The sequence below is a fragment of the Daphnia pulex genome, chromosome 2 (genome assembly GCF_021134715.1).
Source record: "Daphnia pulex isolate KAP4 chromosome 2, ASM2113471v1".
In the NCBI taxonomy this organism is placed as follows: domain Eukaryota; kingdom Metazoa; phylum Arthropoda; class Branchiopoda; order Diplostraca; family Daphniidae; genus Daphnia; species Daphnia pulex.
In genome coordinates this window covers 3,864,017-3,885,104 of record NC_060018.1, presented here as the reverse complement: position 1 = coordinate 3,885,104, position 21,088 = coordinate 3,864,017, and the positions used below count along the sequence as shown (strand labels likewise).

The 21,088-nt window shown below is 45.1% G+C and overlaps 1 protein-coding gene across 39 annotated transcripts in view; it reads left to right on the top strand.

Moving 5' to 3' along the window:
- LOC124188508 (basement membrane-specific heparan sulfate proteoglycan core protein-like) overlaps positions 1-21,088 on the top strand; it is a 60,771-nt gene that overhangs the window by 35,585 nt on the left and 4,098 nt on the right. For 13 of the 39 annotated variants that reach the window (XM_046581175.1, XM_046581168.1, XM_046581158.1 and 10 more), the window contains 41 exons: positions 442-573; positions 747-854; positions 1,701-1,808; positions 1,881-1,997; positions 2,252-2,368; positions 3,025-3,084; positions 3,305-3,532; positions 3,675-3,803; positions 4,041-4,178; positions 4,244-4,375; positions 4,444-4,560; positions 4,629-4,867; positions 4,935-5,747; positions 5,839-5,911; positions 6,094-6,219; positions 6,297-6,416; positions 6,553-6,663; positions 6,870-6,989; positions 7,291-7,407; positions 7,528-7,644; positions 7,828-7,941; positions 8,177-8,238; positions 8,883-9,023; positions 9,092-9,232; positions 9,306-9,649; positions 9,718-10,126; positions 10,192-10,512; positions 10,568-11,150; positions 11,614-11,961; positions 12,378-12,695; positions 13,086-13,225; positions 13,286-14,879; positions 15,192-15,355; positions 15,422-15,518; positions 15,981-16,253; positions 17,070-17,219; positions 18,480-18,648; positions 18,722-18,819; positions 19,123-19,286; positions 19,358-20,304; positions 20,362-21,068. In XM_046581175.1, the coding sequence (XP_046437131.1) occupies positions 442-573; positions 747-854; positions 1,701-1,808; positions 1,881-1,997; positions 2,252-2,368; positions 3,025-3,084; positions 3,305-3,532; positions 3,675-3,803; positions 4,041-4,178; positions 4,244-4,375; positions 4,444-4,560; positions 4,629-4,867; positions 4,935-5,747; positions 5,839-5,911; positions 6,094-6,219; positions 6,297-6,416; positions 6,553-6,663; positions 6,870-6,989; positions 7,291-7,407; positions 7,528-7,644; positions 7,828-7,941; positions 8,177-8,238; positions 8,883-9,023; positions 9,092-9,232; positions 9,306-9,649; positions 9,718-10,126; positions 10,192-10,512; positions 10,568-11,150; positions 11,614-11,961; positions 12,378-12,695; positions 13,086-13,225; positions 13,286-14,879; positions 15,192-15,355; positions 15,422-15,518; positions 15,981-16,253; positions 17,070-17,219; positions 18,480-18,648; positions 18,722-18,819; positions 19,123-19,286; positions 19,358-20,304; positions 20,362-21,068 (10,506 nt within the window). Of the gene's footprint in view, positions 1-441; positions 574-746; positions 855-1,155; positions 1,301-1,700; positions 1,809-1,880; positions 1,998-2,251; positions 2,369-3,024; positions 3,085-3,304; positions 3,533-3,674; positions 3,804-4,040; positions 4,179-4,243; positions 4,376-4,443; positions 4,561-4,628; positions 4,868-4,934; positions 5,748-5,838; positions 5,912-6,093; positions 6,220-6,296; positions 6,417-6,552; positions 6,664-6,869; positions 6,990-7,290; positions 7,408-7,527; positions 7,645-7,827; positions 7,942-8,176; positions 8,239-8,882; positions 9,024-9,091; positions 9,233-9,305; positions 9,650-9,717; positions 10,127-10,191; positions 10,513-10,567; positions 11,151-11,613; positions 11,962-12,377; positions 12,696-13,085; positions 13,226-13,285; positions 14,880-15,191; positions 15,356-15,421; positions 15,519-15,700; positions 15,767-15,980; positions 16,254-17,069; positions 17,220-18,479; positions 18,649-18,721; positions 18,820-19,122; positions 19,287-19,357; positions 20,305-20,361; positions 21,069-21,088 lie in introns of those variants that run through there. The other 26 variants (XM_046581178.1, XM_046581180.1, XM_046581176.1 and 23 more) reach the window with 17 other exon arrangements.

Sequence of the window (21,088 nt, the reverse complement as noted above, 5' to 3'; positions counted from 1 at the left end):
CAGATATTATAGTCGGCCTCTTTTGGTTGGTACAATTTATAGTTGCCAAACGGAATCGAGATTCATAAAACCGAGCTTGCAAGGATATATAGATTCCCACCAAGGGTTATATTGTTCAGTCAAGTTATAGCGGTGATGACATAAGCTGATTTTTATTCAAATCAAGTGTAGGAGAGTGAAGAATTCAATATCATTCAGGATATTTTCCCCTATTTTGAGTTGAATTTGAGACCTTTATGCATTTTATCAAGGTTTAATTTTCTCGTGTTTGTTTCTTGGGTTCTCTGTTGCTTATGTCTTATGTGTTCTTTGTGGCCTTAATCATTTCTACATTATCCAGCATTTCTCTTATTCTTTGTTTGTGTTTTTATATTTTTTTCCCTTTTCTTACTTTCTATTTGCAATTTTTGTTTGTTTGCAATTCTCGTCCGTTCCGTGCAGCTTCTTGTTTGGCCAGTCAGTTCCGCTGTGCTACCAGTGGTTTTTGTATTCCGTCGGTTCAAAAATGTGACGGAATCGTCGATTGTCCGGATCGGGAAGACGAACTTGATTGTCCTACACCTCCCCCACCAGGTTTTCTTTATTTTTCAGATTTTATGTTATTTCTGCTTATTATTTGTTATTTGTTCATCTATCTGGATCTCATCCATGAAAATCAATGCAATTTAATTCATTGATCCAATCAAAACTAACTTAATCTTATTAGCTTAAAATTATACTAATTCATTTCGTTTTTCACGTGACAGTCTGCACCGAGTACCAATTCAAGTGCAGAGACGGAACTTGCCTGGACAATCGCCGACGCTGTGACTCCCGCAACGACTGCCCCGACGGCTCTGATGAAGAAGATTGTCGTAAGTCCTCATTACCTGTTCAATACAATTTAATGTTTCTCTCCATTAACGCTTCTATACAAAAAGACATGGCGACATTCTGTACAGACTACTAATAAGCACAAGCTAAGAGATTTCATTTGCCACTCTCAATGGAGGACGTAATTGAAAGAGGTTTGATGTGTCCTAATCGGCGTTAAATTGGTCCCATTGGAATGCGCCAACTCCCGACTTTCACGCTCATTTCTAACATTTGATTTGTACATTGACGGTGCTGATGGCTCCTGTGTTGTGTGTATATATACAAACAGGCTCATTTTCACCATCGCTAGACGACATGACGTTAGGTCGCCAGCGTTGCCAGCCGAACGAGTTCGCTTGCGATCTGGCCCGCTGCATTGAACCGGCCATGCGATGCGATAATTTCTACGATTGCATCGATCTCACAGACGAGTTGAATTGCACCGGTTCGAACACTAATAATCCCATATGAGTAGTAAATGATCGTCAGACTCGCCTTGTTAGAATTCCTGCTTGTTTCTCTAATTCGAGTAGCAGTCTTGATTTTACTTAGATATCCTAGTCTAGATTTATTTCCCTCCCGTCTCTTTTTAGTCAACAAAAAAAAGCTTCGCATGTGGCAGAGTAAATCACTGTCAATGGTGATGGTGGTCCGTTTTGATTTTCATCGGTTAAATTCGACTTTCTGTTTGAAATGTTCTCGTTTTGAATGATTTGAAGGCCGTTTCCAAGCGGTCGTCAGCACGTTTGGTTTCGTGATCGTTCAGTGTAATAAAGAATACATGATGAGACTCGGTTTTGATTTATTATTCTTTTGCCTCTTTTTTCCCTTCCGCCGACATCTAGAATGCCGGACGGATCAGTTCCGCTGCGGCAGCGGCCAATGTATCGAAGGCGACCGACGATGCGACCGAACCGTCGATTGCCCCGACCGAAGTGACGAGAGCAATTGTGGTAAGTTACCCGTTCGTGTTTGTACATTTGATTTTTGATTAATGGTATACCCAACATCTTGAATATGTGTAGGTGTTCAATGCAAGAGCGGTGAATTCAGCTGCGTTAGCGGCGACCAGTGCGTCCCTTACAGCCTAGTCTGTGACGGCCGTAGAGATTGCCAAGACTTTTCCGACGAAGCCGAATGCCGTAAGTGTTTTCCACCCGTTTTTTGTTATCTCTTTACCATCTCATCAAAAAAATATTTCATCCATCACACGGCCGTATTTTTAAAATTAGTTAACAATCTATATTTATTATAGTAGCACACTTAAGGTAATTAAATTAAGATTAAGAAACGTCCAATAATGTAATGAATAATTGGGTATACTGTATAATACTACTGTACATAACTTGGACTGCCATCAACCGTGTCATGTGTGTGTCATGGAACAATAATGAAGAATGGACCAAGTGTCCGGAGGGAGAGTTCTCGTGCGAGAACGGGCCATGCATTCCGATGGAGCGGCGATGCGACGGCCACATTGACTGCCCAGAATCCAGCGACGAATTCGACTGTCGTAAGTGCTCAACGTCGACTATCAACAACAAAAACAACAAAAACTAAAAACAAAAATAAATAAATGAGCCTCTGAAAATAAAGAAAGGCGCAGAGTTTTTTTGTGTGTGTGTTCGTGTGTGCAGTCAAGAGAGAAAGACAAATAACAGCGTGATCCCCATCTCATCTAGATATAACTCACTCCCATGTTTGCGTCTGATGCTGCTCCTTTTTCTTCTTCTTCTTTCCTTGTCTTGACTTGTCCCTTTTTCTTGTAGCTCCACCCCCGTTTGTTCTTTCCATTCCAAATATTTTTCTCTTCTTCTTTTTCCTCCTCCATTTTGGCTTCATCGATCCTCGGCAGCTCGTTGCCAACTCTTTGCCAACTTCTGAACAGGAGACGCCTTTATGTGTATGTATGTATAATCGGCCTCAAAGAACGGTGTTATCTACTACTCACTAAGAACTCTATGTTAGACATTGGCTAGTATGTTCCGTATGATTCATCATTTATCGATAACTTAATAATGTCTATAGAACCGTGCCCTGTCCAAGTGTCTAACTAACCTGAATGGTGACTAGCATCTTAAAACTCAAACCTAAAATCTTCACCAACCAACCATGAAATAAAAAGTTTCGTGATTTCTATTAACTATTCATCTTCTTTTGGTTTGACAGCTACCAAAAACGACGAATTGAACTTGAAAACATATCCCGCCGACCAGACCATCCTCCAAGGTAACATTTGAATCTCTTTGATTGCTATTGATTTTCTTGGAGTGATTTTGCAAATGTTGTGTCGTCATTATAACTGTGATCTATTTTCATTTACACGCTACTTTGAAAAAAAATCAAGGCGTGGTCGGTAAGGAATTTCCCAACGTCGTTTCCTTTCCCTCTTCCTTTTTTTGTCAGTTGGAAGAATTCATTTGATCTGAATTGAATGTAATTTGATTAGGTCGTGAGGTGGTATTCCAATGTCGAGATGAAGGACCGGCTCGAGCTCCAGTGCGATGGACCCGCGGTAGTGGAATGACTCTGCCTCCGTCCACTCGCGATAACAACGGACGCTTGGAAATGCCAAATATTCAGCCGGAACACACCGGAACATACATTTGCGAAGCTGTCGGTTATCCGTCAACGACTCCTGGTTCCCGAGTATCCGTCTACCTGAAAGTCGATCCTTGTAAGTTACATAGTTCCCTATGAACCCTTGAACTTGTTTTTCCTTCTTGTACTTTGCAAAGACTAACACGAAACTCGAGCCATTGCCCAATCTAACCAAACAAAAATTGCTTCACATCCACGTCCTTTCTCACGCAAACAAGCTCCTGCTGGATCTGCACGAACGGGTAATCGGTCCGTGTCTCACGGCTCCCGGTCCCAAATTCCGTTCAGTCACACAGTTCACAAGTTCCAGTCGGATGTGGATCGTTTCCTTTTCCCATCCGATCACGGTAAAATAGGAGCACCTAAACGTAGAAAAACAGAAATTCCTTTTTCGGAATTGCATGATGAAGCATGCTCAAACTCGGGCCATACTTTGCCCAATCACATTTTGTTCCTTTGTAGTTGTTTAGTTTAATTCGTTATTTCAATTCGCACCCGCATGAAAAAAAAAACCTCTTCAGCTTTGTCTGCTTTGTACTTGTATATCTCTTCAGATTTCTAATTTATTCGATTTGAATCGACAGTTGCCGAACCGACGACACGTCCTCCAACGGCTTGTGGAGTCAATGAGGCCACTTGCATGAACGGTGAATGTATCCCGAAGAACGCCGTCTGCGACGGAGACTTTGATTGTTCCGATCAGTCCGACGAAATGCGATGCAGTAAGAATAAAGCTTGTTTCAATAATCGTGACATTTTGTGATGTAAACGATCCTTGCTCGATTAGGTCTCTTGGGTTGCCAGCCGAACGAATATCAGTGCGCCAACAAACGGTGCGTTCTTAAGAACTGGAGATGCGATGGCGATGACGACTGCGGTGACAACTCGGACGAACTTTATTGCAAACCGAGTCCTCCAGGTTGAATACATTTTTATTGTTTTTCTCACGCCAAGTGGTTAACACTAAATTTTTATGGGGTATTTAAGGATCTCCATGCCGTCACGACGAATTCCAGTGCCAGTCGCTCAATCAGTGCATCCCGCGCTCTTTCCACTGCGACATGGAACTCGACTGTCAAGATCGAAGTGACGAAATCGGATGCTGTAAGTAGAATTTTTCAAACTTCTTATTTGAAATGAATAAATCTAACAAATGTTATTTTGAAACACAGCCAAACCGACGATTCTCATCCCCCCACCACCGATGATCAACATCAATATTGGCACGACGATAGTCATCAATTGCACGGCCGTCGGTGTTCCCACTCCCGAAGTCGTCTGGCGTCTCAACTGGGGTCATGTACCATCCAAATGCACTATGACGTCAGAGTCGGGATATGGTGTTTTGACTTGCAATGACGCACAGATCATAGACCAGGGCGCTTACAGCTGTGAAGCCATCAACGCCAAGGTCCGGCTCAATTAATCATCTCTTGCCCGTTTGGAATCGTTAGGAATAAGTAAATGTTTGTTCACAGGGTTCGACCTTTGCCGTGCCGGACTGCATCGTCGTTGTCAAACCCTCGGCGGACATTTGCATTGATGAGGAATTCAACTCGGCTGCTGTTTCGCCCGCCGATTGTCTGCCATGTTTCTGTTTCGACCACACCAAAGAGTGCAGTTCCAGCTCGCTTTACGTTAGCCAATTGCCACCTCCCAGCGACCAGTTCCAGCTCATCACCTTGCGCACAGACACCATCCGTAGCTCATCCAGCGCCCGCCTATTTTCATCGAGAGATGTCGGCTCTTCCGGTACCGCCAACCGTGCTTACCTGCGTTCGCCCAGTGCCAACGACGGAATCCAAGCCTACCGACGTGATTTCAACGCGAGGAGTGAGGTGGCCTTCTTCAACCTGCCGCCATCACACCGCGGATACCAACTCCTCTCTTACGGCGGCCAAATTAAATACCGACTGACTTATCGCGGTTCGGGTTCTTCCATCCGTGCACCGGACGTGATCCTTCGAGGCAACGGCATCACCCTGTACCACGAAAGCCGCACTCGACTGGAGCCCAACCAGCCGGTCGAAGTGATCATTCGCTTCCTGCCGGAAGACTGGAGCAAAGGCGCAGACTCTCGTGATTCAGCCAGACGTGAAGATTTGATGATGGTCCTCCAATCTATCGAGTACTTCTTAATCAGAGCGTCTTACGTGGAGAGCAGCGTCTTGGACACGACCATCACAAACATCCGGATGGATACAGCCATCGAACAAAACTACAACCTAGGACAAGCTGTTTTGGTCGAAGAGTGCCGTTGCCCACCTGGTTACATCGGCCTCTCTTGCGACGTAAAACATAATCCCATTCAAATTCAATTTTAAATTTTTATTTCTGATCAATTTGGCACCTCTTAATAATCGAATTTCTCGTCTATTCTAGTCCTGCGCACCCGGATATGTTCGTGAGGAGACCAGCTCAGGTCGCTATTTGGGTCGTTGCGTTGCTGAAACATGTAAGTCTGAATCATTCATTAGCTATTTCCTTGTTTCATTTTTCATTGACAGAAACACACGACTCCGGGGGATTTTTATTTTTGACGTTTGCTCTTCTATTTGCATGGCACATCTTTTCTTTAAATTTGCATGGCATTTATTTACGCATTTCGGCTGCTTGTATGAATTCGGCTGAAAATAGCTTGCGACTCGTCTTACCAATGGACTTGTCCTAGCGATGGCACCTGCATCGACAACAGGCGACGCTGCGACGGTCGGTTGGATTGTCGCGATAGTAGCGACGAAATTGACTGCCAACCAAATCGATGTACATAACTTCACATTAGGCTTGTAGTTGCATGCTATTAACACCCATAATAACTTAAAAAAAAACTCACACAACAGCATGCGATCCTAATTACGAATGGACTTGTCGCGACGGCAGCTGCATCGATGTCCGACGACGTTGCGACGGCCAGTTGGATTGCCGTGACCGCAGCGACGAATTCGAATGCCCAACAGAAAGTAAGAAAGTTTCAATTTTTTAAATAACACAATATTTTCGTATAGTGCTAAAAGTGGAGTGTTTATTTGAATTAATTCAACCTGATTAACCGCATGCTGCATTCGCACTACCACCTTCGAACCCGTGCTTGTTTAGATTGCGATCCTAGTAGCCAATGGCGCTGCGACGACCGATGCATCGATGCTAGTAAACGTTGCGATGGCTATCGCGATTGCTACGATTACACCGACGAACTCAACTGTCAAGGTTTTTATATAAATATGCGTAGTTCAATGGCTCTCTGTTATTATGTTCAGTAGGTATTTTAGATTTTGTAGGGTAGTAGTTGGATTATTATTTGGGTGTTCTAGTTTTTGGTGGTGCTAATGTTGGCTTTTGCATGATCGTTGGTGGATGATTCGTCCGGTGGTGATATGGTGACACAACACAAACAAATTAATTGACAAAAAAAGGCTGTGATGCCAGATTGGAATGGCGATGCGCTAATAGTCAATGCATCAACACTGCTCAATACTGCGATCGTAACGTAGACTGTGCTGACGGAACCGACGAAGTTTACTGCCCAATCCAAGGTCTCTACTTTATCATCAACTCATCACTCTTCATTCATATAGTCATAATTTCATTCGAATTAACAGTAGTCCTAGCTTCTTTTTTATTTATTTGGTCTTATTCAACTTGATTTCGTCTCATTTGCTTTGAGAAATTCTTTATTTAATTCGTTATCAAATTGAATTAGAATAACTTGATAAAATGTTAAACCTCTAATTTAGAAACATTTATTGAAAATGCTTGCTTTTATTTCTGGTTGAAATGCCTTCCCTTTCCTTGTATTTGGCTTTGAATTTATACCTTTCCTCGCCCTGTTGTAAGGGTGTGACCTGGCCACCAGGTTCCGCTGCGCTAATGGTCAACTCTGCCTAGACAAGTCGCTTCGTTGCGACGGTAAATTCGACTGCGAAGACCACAGCGATGAATGCAATTGCCCAGGTTTGTGTTAACAAAAACAAAAGAAGAACCGAGCCCAATTTCTAGAGTTAGAAACTTGGCTTGGTTTAGCTTATTGGCTTGTTGAGACTCTTTTTCACATGGGGTGATTGGATCATTAAGGATGCGGGTCGGATCGTCATTTCCGTTGCGCTGACAATACCTGCATCGATCTGTCAGAGCGATGTGACGGTCGGGTTGATTGCCGAGACGCCACCGACGAAATTGGTTGCACTTATAGTAAGTCCTTCTTCCTGCATGTCTTAATTACCTCTAGTCTATCTTTCCGTCTATCCACTTTTCTCTCTTTTATGAGGTCTAATCTCTAGTATTAGCATCACTACTACTCTATTTCTCTTCCATCTCTTATTTTCTTCTTCTACTTCATTCCTTTGCTGCATGCGCTATACTTAACAATCAAAGCGTGCGACCCCAATACTCACTGGACCTGTGGCGACGGTAGTTGCATAGGTGTACGACTCTTTAACGACGGTTTAGACGATTGTTACGATGGCAGTGACGAGTTCAGTTTCTCAGGTAAGTTCGTGTTCTCTTTCTCGGCTTCTCTTATTCTATCGCACCACTTATATACTTTGAAGCGTGTGGGGGAGGGAGTTGGACAATTATCACTTCAACAACACGACACTTAACACACAATCAACATTTGACACGACAATTTTGATTTTACGCCGAAAACACATGGAACGACATTCCCCATCTTGTACAAAAAAATTTCAATTAATGACATTTGATTTTGATTACCTCAACACAGCCCAATGTAACCAAGCTGGAATCGTCAATGGATCATCGACCAGTAGCGGATGCATCTGCAAGGTAATTAGCCATAATTTTCTCGATTTAAGAATAGCAAAAAAAAAAATAATAATAACAATAAAAAAAGGACCCTTGATTGGTTTACGAGTTACATTGTGCTTAAAATTAAATGTCTATTTTTCAATGCACCCCACTACTGTGGATTCATAATCAATTAAATGGTAGGTGTCGTTGAAGCTCTATTACGCGTTATTTGTTTATTCTTTGTTAATATTAAAACACAAAAGATGTGCAGTAGATTAGTTCGAACAGAATATATCAGGCTAGAAAGTCGAATCCGTAGAGTCGTACGCGCTTTGACGTAGAAATCGTTCTTTTAAATTCCGCCTTTTGCGAAACGCTTAAAAAGTTTTTCAATTGTTGATGAATTTGAATTCTTAAGAAATAAAGAAATAAGGAGCCGTTTGATTGTCTCGATTCGTTTTTTTCTTGCCTGATGTTTCGGTGACGACGGGTGACGATTGGGACAGCTCTATTCGTCTCCATTGTATCGTAATGCTAATAAAAACCTACCACAAATTGTGTGGTGGCCTCGATGTGATGGTGCAGTAGGATCCGTCGCCACTAATCAGCAAACATCATCAATCTCTCATACCCCATTCTGGATATTACTGATGCTAATGGAACACTTCTTGATTTTACAGGATCTGGTCACCGGTCCGCGATGCGATCAATGTAAACCCAATACTTTCCATTTGAATCCCGATAATCAGGACGGTTGCATCAACTGTTTCTGTATGGGCATCACCAAAACCTGCACTGCATCCACTTGGTTCCGTCAACAGGTAATTTCACTCATCTCTTATTTGTTGTCAAGGGAAATGTCATGATTGAGACTCGTTTTCCTCATTAGATAAAGACCGTCTTCACCACCGACATCCAAGGATTTGCTTTGACTGACAAAAACAGACGTGAAAATATTGTCGAACGCGTCACTGTCAATTCAGTCAGCCGCGAAATTGTTTACCGCGATTTCAACAGACTGTCAAATGAGGTAACTAAACTTAATTTCATCATTCATTGTTATTATTGGATATTAAATATTTGTTGATTTTGTTCAATCAAAGGTCCATTACTGGAAGCTGTCGTCCAAATTCATTGGCGATAAAGTGACATCTTATGGCGGTCACCTCAACTACACTGTGCGTTACGTTCCGCAACCGGGCGGGCGCAGCTCTCCCAACAGCGCTCCAGATGTAGACATTCGAGGAAACAACATTCGTCTGTTGCACTACCGTCGAGAACAGGTTGACGCTTCCAAGTCTGTGATGGTTTCCGTGCCGATCTCTGAACAATATTGGCAACGCGAAGATGGACGCCCAGCCGATCGTGAGCATTTGCTGATGGTCTTGGCCGACTTGGATTCAATCTTGATCAAAGCCACTTACACTACGCGCACATCTGAAGCCTCGTAAGTCAAATCTGGGGGTTAATTCATCACAAATCAATCCTAATAAAATTTTGTTACTTTTTTTTAAGATTGTCTGAAGTGTCGATGGACATTGCCGAAGAGCGTAACACCGGCCAGACTCGAGCCTTTGCTGTCGAGCAGTGCACATGTCCGCGCGGCTACAAGGGTCTTTCATGCGAAGACTGCGACACTGGATACACTCGTTCTGTCCAGGGTGTCTATTTGGGACTTTGCGAACCTTGTAACTGTAACGGCCATTCGAACGAATGTGACCCAGATTCTGGCGTTTGCATGAACTGCCGTGACCATACGACCGGTGAGGAATGCGAACTCTGCGAAGACGGATACACTGGTGATGCCACATTGGGTACCTCCAATGATTGCCGACCTGATGGTGGTCGCCCACCAACTTGTTCCTGCGATCCTCGTGGATCTCTCCGTCCCGACTGCCCCGACGGACGCTCTTGTTCTTGCAAGGTATACCTGAAACTATCAAAACTTGTGAATTTCTGTGTTTTATAATAACATTTATGAATGAATAGGCCAATTGTCAAGGAGATCGTTGTGACCAGTGCCGTGAAGGACATTTTGGTCTGACAGAGCAGAATCCACAAGGCTGTTTAAGTTGCTTCTGCTCAGGAGTGGCCCGAGACTGCAATTCCGCCAAGCTCTGGCGCTCTCAAATTATCCAGCAAGTGATTGACACCCAACACGGTTTCACGTTGAGCGAGAGGAATGGTGTTTCAGTGCCCAACTTGAGAATCAACATCGACCAAAACGAAATCAGCTACACATTCTCCTCGACACCTGCTAGATCGCCGAAACTTTACTGGTCTTTACCTCCCCAGTTTACTGGCAATAAGGTAAATTAGACATTTCCTTTTCGAATAGAGGCCAATAATGAACGATACTTTTCAGGTGACATCATACGGAGGCCAAATTTCCATCACACAACGCTACGACGAGCGTCAAGGTGCAGTTGGTCAACGTTTCATCGACAGCGACGTCATTTTGACAAGTGGAAGAATCTCATTGGCATTTGTCAACCCCAACCAAATCCAATCGGGTCAAACTGTGACGTACACGGTTCCTTTGAGAGAATCGGGTGGATGGCGTCGACTGGACACTGGATTGGCTGTCACTCGCGATGATATGATGCGTGTTTTATCCAACCTGCAGACAATTGAGATCCGTGCCACGTACAGCTACAGCATGGCTTACACCAGCATCAGCAACGTCTTAATGGACACGGCCGTCCCCAACAACAATGGCCAGGAACAACCCCGTGATGTTGAAGAATGTCGATGCCCAGAAGGCCACATCGGCACCTCCTGTGAGGAATGCGCTACAGGCTTCTACCGGGACCGATCGGCCGGACTTAGTGGCCAGTGCCGTCGCTGTCCGTGCAGCAGCAACGAAGAGAGCTGCGTCCAGCAATCAGACAATCGAGTCATCTGCAATTGTCGTCGAGGATTTAGCGGCCGCAACTGCGAGATTCAAGGTAAAACGAGACATTTGATTTCTGATTAGAACCAAGCATGATGGGAATCTCATTTAATTATTTCTCTTCTTCACTTCACTGACTATTGGTTCTGGGTTTTTGCTATTTCCTTGACTGCGGCTGTAACAACCAGCAATTTTCTATTCATTTTCTTCTTTTGCAAACTTTTTATTTCAAAATTTGCACTGTATTATTATTTTGATAAAGCTCCACCATTTATTGGTACAGTTAGTCACGGAAGCAGAAGCGATGATCTTGTCCATCGGTCGTGACACTTGTTTCAAGTGTTGTGGTCGGTAAATATTGTTCAGTTAAAAGGGGGGCGAATCAATTCCAATTTTAGTAGGCTAGTGCATGTTTATTTTTCTCACCAAATCTTGTGTGCATCCTCTTAAAAATGGACCCACTTGCATGTCGACTCTGCGCTGAAACATCGGACGGGATCAAAACAAAAAATAACCAGGTGGAATTCGAATGGAAATGGTTCCCATGAGGGTTCAAGCGGCTCCCGAACAAGTCGTCAATTTCGTCTGCGCTTACTTCAGCATGGAACGGCTCGAAATTGATCTCCAGCCCATCGGCCACAATCACATTGATGGAAAATTGCTTCCCAATTCTGCCCAGTACTCGCTGTCAAACACGTCGCTCATGCTCGGCCAACCTGTCCGTGACATTCTGGATCGTTTCGCGTGGGGCAGTCGACGCACACTTTCACTCCGCATCGACGCCGGTCACCGCCAAGTGAAATGCCGCGTCGTCAACGCCGACGGACTTATCCTCGGCGAACTGACGGCTCTTATCCAGCCAGCAGGTTCCCTGTCAATCACAAAAGCAAAATAAAACTATTTCAATCGCGCAATCCAACAAAAGCATAAAACAAAAATGAAAAACGAAATCGTCTGTCGTCCAAATCGTCCGTCGCAAACCGACAATGTTGCGCGCGCTTTTTTTGATCGTGTTTTTTTTTTCTCCGTTGCGCTCACGTTTCACGACACGTACATACAGACACGGATGAAACTCAATATAACATTAACCTCGATATCGCTTTGCCTCAATGTGTCGCTTGTCCGGTTGTCATTTACAAATTTCTGTCCGTCCGTGGCTTGATTTTTTAAAAGTTGTTGTTGATATTCGTGGCAAAAGTCTCGTTTGCTAACTCTAATGTTTTTAGAGAATTTGAAATCGCTAATCGACTGCTTTTACACTGTTTCCTCCATTGCACATTAGATGGCGATCAACGTCCTCCTGCTCCACCACCTCAAGCCAGTCCTACCATCATCCTAACGGTGACTGATCCTAGGATCCAGATCGCTGAAGTTGGCTCAACGGTGAGATTCCGTTGCAGCGGCCAATCCTTGGTCGGCCGACAAGTGCTTCTTCGTTGGGCTAAAGAAGACGGCTCACTTCCTTCCGGTCGTGCCCAAGACGATCGTCGTGGTGTTCTCATCATCACCGACATTCGGCACACTGACTCGGGCACATACGTCTGTAGCGGCCAGGACGGCATCAATGTCGTTACGGAAACGGTCGTTCTCAACGTCGGAGGTTTGTCTAATTCTTCGTGTTCTAATCTCGATCCGTTGGCCAACCATCCATTTGATCGGATGTGAATGAATGTTTTCCTCTACCTTCCTGTACCCAACACTAATTATTCTCATCGGCCAATTCACTTGTTTAATCCATTTTTTGTGTGGCACGATTGGCAGCTTTCTTTATGGATGTTGGCACAGTCACAGGTATATAATCTATCCTCACATTCCATCGCAGTTTGGGTTACTCCTTGCTGTTTCACAAACCTCTGTTCAAATCTTTTCCTTGAGTTTTTACTTGCATGTCGAATTTGGTGGTCGATTTTTATTGCAGCATGTTAGTTATAAAGAGCCTGAGTTCAGTAATTACAACGTCTAAAATGTTTGGCTTACTACGAACAATTAGGACAAAGCCCCAGTCCACCACTCGTCTCGGTTGAGCCTCGTTACATCGAAGCCACACTTGGACAGAGTATCGACGTCCGTTGCACCGCTCAAGGATTCCCGGTTCCCAGCATTCAATGGCTCTCTGCTCGCGAAATTTTCGTAATTATTTCAAAATTTTATATTCTTAATTTTTTCATTAAATGGATTCATTCAAATTAGGTACCCACAACGGACGGAGTACTCAAAATTGCATCGGTTCGCAAATCGGACGAAGGAGAATACACTTGCACTGCCACCAATCCTTCTGGAACAAGCACAGGACGAGTCAACATCTTTGTTCGAGCAGAAGCTGCTCCTCCACCACAAGAAAATCCCGTCCAGGTGGTGATCGCTCCTACCGACACGACCGCTCGACGCGGCGAAACGATCCGATTGACATGCCGAGCTGAGATTATTGGCGACCGAGTCGTTCCTGTAATCCGCTGGACCAGAGTTGAAGGCGCGTTACCTGTCAACGCCGGTCAGTCCGCTGGAGTGCTGACGATCCCAAGCGCTTCGCCATCTGATTCAGGCATTTACATCTGTACGGTGACAACCGTTTCCGGCTACGTTCAACAGTCACAGGCCCGCGTCACTGTTTTGGCATACAGAGGCCCACCTACTGTCCGCATCGAACCGGACAGACAGACCATTTCTCAAGGAACTTCGGCTGAACTCCGTTGTCTTGCCGTTGGAGACCCGTCACCCACCGTCCGCTGGACTAAAGTTGGAGAAGATTTCACCAGCAACATTTTGGTGACTGGACCTGTTCTCCGCATTGTTAACGCCATGGTCCGCGATCGAGGAATGTACATTTGTACGGCCGAGAATCCCGGCGGAGTTGCCCAGGCATCGGCTATCGTCGAGGTGGAACGAAGAGAACCGCCTGCAGTCGAACTTTACCCGCAAACCAAACAGACTGTGGTGCAAGGAGGCAGCGCATTGTTCCAATGCCGTGTGACGGCCGGAATCCCAACTCCTCGCGCCAGATGGGCCCGTGTCGACGGTCGACCTCTGCCCAATAACGTCGAAGAACTGGACGGCGGAGTGATCCGTTTCAACAGAGTCACAGGCAACGAGCAAGGCCAGTACGTCTGCACTGCCGAGAACGACGCCGGAAGCATTACTGGTGTAGCTACTTTGACTATCCAGTCGATCCCAGTCGTCAGCATCAGTCCCAATCCTACCAGCGGACCCATCCGTGTCAAGGAAGGTCAGCGTGTTAGACTCGAATGCCGAGCCCAAGGAGATCCTGCGCCATCAGTCTCCTGGAAGCGCCTCCGCACCGGATTCCTCTACGACGCCATTGATGCCAAGGAGACTCAGCAGATCGCCGTCTACGACATCACGCGCGTGACGCAATCCGATGAAGGAACCTACTCGTGTACTGGACGAAACGACGCCGGATTGACGGAAGAACGCATCCAGATCGTTGTCGAAGCATCCAGCGGTCGAGGCGACATTGAAGAGAATGAAATTGAAGCGGACGGCAGTAGCAACACTGGCGGAGGCAACGTCATCGGTGATGATGTCTTCCGAGTTCCTGTTGGAGGCACTGCCGAAATGCGGTGCGTCCTCACTGGATCGCAGCAAGGAATTTACCTGGATTGGGTGCGCAGTGACGGTGGTTCTCTTCCGGCCGACAAGGAGATTCGTGACGGTATCCTCTACATCCGCAACGTTCAACCAGACGCTGCTGGAGTTTACTCATGCGTCGGCATCAGTTCCCAGGGCACTCAAATCTTTAGTGCTGACAGACGTCTGGAAGTAGTCGGTAAGTTGATTGTTTCTTAAAAATTTAAATCTCCTTCTTTATCCATCGATCTTATCTTAATGCTTACCAATTTGGAAAATAGGAGATCCCTGTGATCTCATTAATAAAGGTACAAATCGATAGTTTAGAGTTGACTTTAACCAATTGTCGAATTGATAATTTATACTGTTTTATTATAATGCTTTACCTTCAGCTCGGAAGGGTAAGTTTATTCAACAGTTATAGTTATGTTTGTGTTTTAAACCTAAAGGGATTTAGTTGTCTTATTCATTTTTTATTATTACTCATCAAATTGGAATAATTTTGGTACAGCACCGCCACGCATCCGATTGGAGCCTCAGCGACAAGTTGTTCGACCAGGCGATCAGGTTGATATCCGCTGCGAGGCTTCCGGTGACCAGCCTATTACCATCAACTGGTTCAAAATGGACGGAGTTCTCCCACCAGCAGTTCTTGTCAACAATGGCCAACTACAGGTAAACTAAAATTAATCTCGTTGAAATTAATCTCGATTTTAATTCAACATCTTTTCTCTCATGAAGTTCCGTGGAATCGCCGTTTCTGATGCTGGACGCTACGTCTGCTCGGCTCGCAATTCCGTCGGTCAGGCTGAAGCCGTGGCTGAAGTCATCGTCAACGGTAAGTCTCCCCATTTCATTTAATATTTAAAATTAGATCAAATCAATCATTGAACATTTAGCCGCCTATCGAGTAACTTTTCAAAACCAAATGGAGAAAAAACATATGAATCGATTGCGTTTCTTCTTTTTTTTTCACCTTTTTTTTCAATTTGCTCCCAACAAACTGGAAAAAATGGACAGCGTCTGCTCCGATTCTGCCACGTCCTAATTGGATGTGGGAGTTTCGTGAGCAGCCACCTCGCAGAGGTTAGGATTGCAATCCTTCGGGAGTTTCAAACCTTTTACTGGATCGTTTATTTATTTGTTCCGCCTTTTTGGGTCGATTCGAGTCGTTGTGCATGTCTTGTTTTTATTTTTCGCTTTCGATGTTTCGATGTTTACATCAGTTGGATTGTTGATTATTATTCGCATGACACAAATATTCCTTGACCTATTCCGGAACAAACGATGGCAACCACAGAGGATCGAATCGTCAGCGGGACACAGGGAGGCAGTCGACAGACTGACGTCTACATCGGCAGCACAGTGGAGTTGAGCTGTAACTTGGCAGCCGGAACAACCGGCCGGATCCAATGGAGTCGCGATCGCGGCACTCTGCCACCCACCGCCTTCAAGACGGCTGACAACAAATTGGAGCTGACCAACGTGCAACCGAGCGACGCTGGACGCTACCAGTGCGAAGTGACTGGACGTCAAGGAACTTCGTCTGAATACATCCTTCTGAATGTCAAAAGTAAGCCGACCGTCAACAGGGCATGGGGGGCCCGGGGCCAATACCAGGAAGCCGTAGCCCGGCCTGCCGAGACCCGTAGAAGGCATCAGTCACGCCGCAATGAATAATACTGCCCAAAAAAAAGGAAAAAAAAAAAGAAATTAACCCAAATGAACCATAATAATGATAATAACTTTCTAAATTCCTATTAATGATAAGTGCCTATTTGATTTATCAATCAAATTCCCCGCCCTATTTACCCAGCACCTTTATGCCTACAGGACTCCTTACCCACTGCCCTTTTACTTAAAAAAGATTTCCCCAAATTCCAATTTGTAGATGCCAGTGTTGTCTCTCTATTTTTTTTGACGACTTGATTTAAGGATTTTACAGAGTCAACGCCGTCGTGGAACGTGTTGTGTCACCTTCCCACCTTTTTATGAAACCCTTTTTGACACCTTCTGGCTCTCTAAAACAACGGATGAATTCAAGTTTTTAGTTGAGAGAGGTCACCAGACGTATCCCGTTTTATCCTCACCCATTTTATTCCTCTAATTGTTGTTTTTTTTTGGCTTGCGGACATTTGTACGATCGGCAAACAATTTGAAATTTGCAGCCATTTCTCTTGTCTTCTTTATTCTTTTCAAATGCTCTTTTTTTTAAAATTAACATTCACTCTTTCACACTGTTCAACACTTAACAACAAAAAACAGATTCGATCGGTGAACTTTCCTCTTTCACTCTCTCTACAAAAACTTCTCTCAATTGATTGCACGATTGCACATCAGATTCTAAAACAAAATCGTTTTGATTGTCCATTGATCCATGTGTGTGTAGCCGAAAACGCAAAGTGCCCCGGTAAACAGTTCCAATGCAAGAGCGGCCAATGCCTGAAGATGTCGGCCCGATGCAATCGCAAAATTGATTGCGATGACAAGTCTGACGAGCTCAACTGTTTTAACGGATACCTAACTCGCAAGATACGCGGTTCGTTACGAATATCAAATCCTCTCTCCGTCCATTCTCGCCGCTCAATTAAACACACCAAAAAAGCTTTGATTGCTGGGAAACATAAACCCAAGCAAAACCAATGGGAGCTCCACAGCAGCCAATGTCGCAGTGTTTCGTCCACGTCTTATTTCCAATTTTTTAATAATTTCTTTTCAAATCTCGCGGGGGATACCACTCAAAACAAATTCAATCCAACTATCGCCTCCTTCTCTTCTGCCAGTGTGCCCACACACTGGTCATTTATTCTACTACTGGCTACGTGTATTGTGACCGCGTCGTGTCCAGCAGCTCACACAAACTCAAAACAATTCTGTCCACTCTTCATTTTTAACTGCCTCGCAAAGCCGCAAAAGGGGGACATTTTACACGCTCAAATGGTTCAATATTTACACGCACCCAATCACACCTCACCGTGAACGAGGCCGGTGTGAGAATATTTATCACATTCCCCTGCAAGGAAACACATGGCATTTTTTTATTGAACCGATTTCCGCTTCTTATTCACGCGTGGGGGTAAACAACTGGGGCTGCGCTCTTTTGATCCATTGTGTTTCCAGGTGGCAAAAATCGATCGAAGATGTGTTAGATTGTAAAATGCCTACAATCGGGAACGAACGGACCCTTAAAGGTTATATTGCATCCTTCGACCAGACACAGCGCTATAGGCATTTCTATTTCTTGAAAAAATTATAGCAGTTTTCTCAACTGTTGGAATGTTTGTCGTTGAAGGAAATAGCTTTGAAGCTTTGATTTTGCTTCGTCTTGTGTCCTCTCTATGTGTATCTCGTACAGAATGTTTGTCCTACGTCATCTATTACATGTCCTCATACTTTATTACTATTTTCGCTTCATCAGATCTCTTACCCATCATCATCCCCCCCGACCATGTTGTCTTTTGTGTTTGTTTGTTTGTCTGTTTGTTTTGTCTTTGCTTCTGGACTCGGTCAGTGTCTTTTTGTGTCTGATCGGGAGCATGAGCTTCACTGAATGATTCTAAACTTATTTAATTTAATATTTTGACTATTTGGGGGCTTGATTGTTGGTATTTCAGTCTCACCGTCACCGGTGAAATTGTGTCGCTTTTGGGGGTTTACATGTTGAGAGTCATTTTTGGTTCTCTGGTGTCTGATCGTTCCTTTTTCTTTTTTGTCGTTTTTTTTTTCTTTCTCTCTTCAATCCTTCGTCGATTGTTTGTGCTGTCGGTTCTTTCGGTTGGGATCTTTCCTACGTGTTCAGGAGCGCCCACCTTGGCTGTCAGCCTCACGCCCAACAAGGAGACGGTCCGTCGTGGCGACAATTTAGAAGTCCGCTGTGAAGTCACTGGCGATCCTTCGGCCTTGGTCTCGTGGCGCCGTATCGGTGGCTCCCTCTCACGTAACACTCAAGTCCTCGGCAATCTCCTCAGGTAACCACATTAATTGCTTGCCCATATCCTGTTACCAATAACTGTTCTAAATGTCGTGTTCTACTTCAAACAGGGTCACAGATGTTAAACCCGAGAACGGCGGAGTCTATCGTTGCCAGGTCCTCAGCACGGCAGGAACTTTTGAGGAGAATTACGTCCTCTCCATTCAAGGTATGCAGCTGTTTCTGTCGATAAATTGAAAATGCTCATCATTATATCTTTGATGTCATCACATGTGCGCACATTTCGTATTTGCTGTTCTCACTTAATTGATGTTGTAACTCTAACCTGTACGTGTCATTTTCTCCCCTATAACCTTTCTCTCTTTTAAATGGATGTTGAAAATACCTCGGTAAGTCAACCGACGGCTTTCACTTCACACTTGACTGCATTATCTCGTTGAAGAATTTAAATATCTGCAGTGATTCTTCGTTTTTAATGCAATATTCTTTTGTCGATTCTTTTGCTTGACAGCCGATAATGAAATGCCTCACAACGACGACATCGCAGTCGAGACGCGTACCGCTCCCGTTCAGTCCGTCGTCATGATGGAATGCAGAACGGATTTACGTCAGCCCGTCAAATACACCTGGTCACGACAAGGCGGCATTCTTCCCAAAACCGCCAGAGTCGAAGGCGTAAGAAATAGTTTTTGATTATTATTTAAATCATTCTGTTATTAATGTAACCAATTTCTGTCGTTTTCCAGTCAAAATTGTCGATCCCCGAAGTGAGAGCCGAAGACGCTGGAACTTATGTTTGCACGGCCCGTAACACGGAAGAAACGATGGATATCCCAACCGTTTTGGTGGTGACTGGTGTCGTGCCTTACTTCGCCCAGGCTCCGCTTTCCTACATGCAAATGCCCACGCTACCCAACGCCTACATGGAATTTGACATTGAGATCTCTTTCAAACCCGAGTCCCCCGACGGTCTGATCCTCTACAACGGACAACAGGCCGGCGGTAGTGGAGACTTTATTTCCTTCGGCATCAACAATGGATACCCTGAATTCCGTTTCGATATCGGCGCCGGCCCTGCCATCATCAAGTCAGACAAACCAATCGACATGGGCAAGTGGCACACTGTCAAGTTGACCCGCAATCGCAAAAACGGAACCATGACTGTCGACGAGGATGGCGGTACATTCCACGGATCGGTGACGGGTCGTTTCCTCGGCCTTGATCTCATCGAGCCCCTCTACATCGGTGGTGTACCGAATATTCGTTCCATCCACAAACTGGCCGGTTTCACACGCGGATTTGTCGGTTGCGTTGGCCGTTTGGTGGTTGGCTCTGCCGCTCACGAACTTGTCCGCGATGCCACCAACAGCCGTGGCATCACCACCTGTGAGACGTGCGCTCTAAATCCTTGCGAGAACGGCGGAGTCTGTCAAGAAGCCTACACCCAACAGGGATATTCTTGCATTTGTCCGTCGGGATTCTCTGGATTGAACTGCGACAAGATCGGTGAGACTTGCTATCCTGGTGCCTGCGGTATGGGTCGCTGTGTCAACATGGCCGGTGGATTCGACTGCCAGTGTCCTATGGGTAAATCGGGCATGAACTGCGAAAAGGACATTATCATCTACGAGCCCGCTTTCACGGAAGGATCCTTCATCGCTTATCCTACTCCGCCGAAGAACGCCCTCAGAAAGTAAGTTTTTTAAAGTAACTAATTCGCTCATTTCTAATTTTATTTTATTGTTTAAAGAATGAGAATGTCGATGAGGATCAAGCCTCGTCAAATCAAAGATTCCTTGTTGGCCTATTGCGCTCAAAGTGAGGACGGATCAGGTGATTTTTCATCGCTGGCCATCAAAGACAAGAGGGTCGAGTTCCGATTCGATTCCGGATCAGGACCAGCCATTTTAAGAAGCGATCGGGAAATCAGAGCAGGTGAATGGGTTCAAATCACGGCCGACCGCAGTTTCCGCGACGGCGTTTTGTTCGTCAACGACGGCTCTGAAGTTCGTGGAAAATCGCCCGGCTCGACACGAGGACTCAACCTCAATTCGCGTCTCTTTGTTGGCGGATGGGATCGTCAACACGTCCGTCTAAGTCCAGGCGTGAACGTGACCAGCTCATTCGACGGATGTTTGTCGCAGTTTGAAGTTCAAGGAATGGAATTAGACTTGGTCAATTCCGTCATCGATTCGGCCAACGTGGAGGATTGCGGAGGAGCCAGCGCTTGCGAGCGGAAGCCCTGCTCCAATGGCGGCCTGTGCACGGAGACTGGGGCTAGTTTAACCGACTACACGTGCCAGTGCGAAGAAGGTTTCAGCGGCAAGAACTGCGAGATCGAAGCCGATCTGTGCCAGGTGATCCGACCGTGCCAAAATGGCGGCAGTTGCATCGGTACTTACAACGCCTACAAATGCAATTGTCCCATGGGCTTTGGAGGCAGCAATTGTGAACGCAGTAAGTCCCTTTTTTTAGCC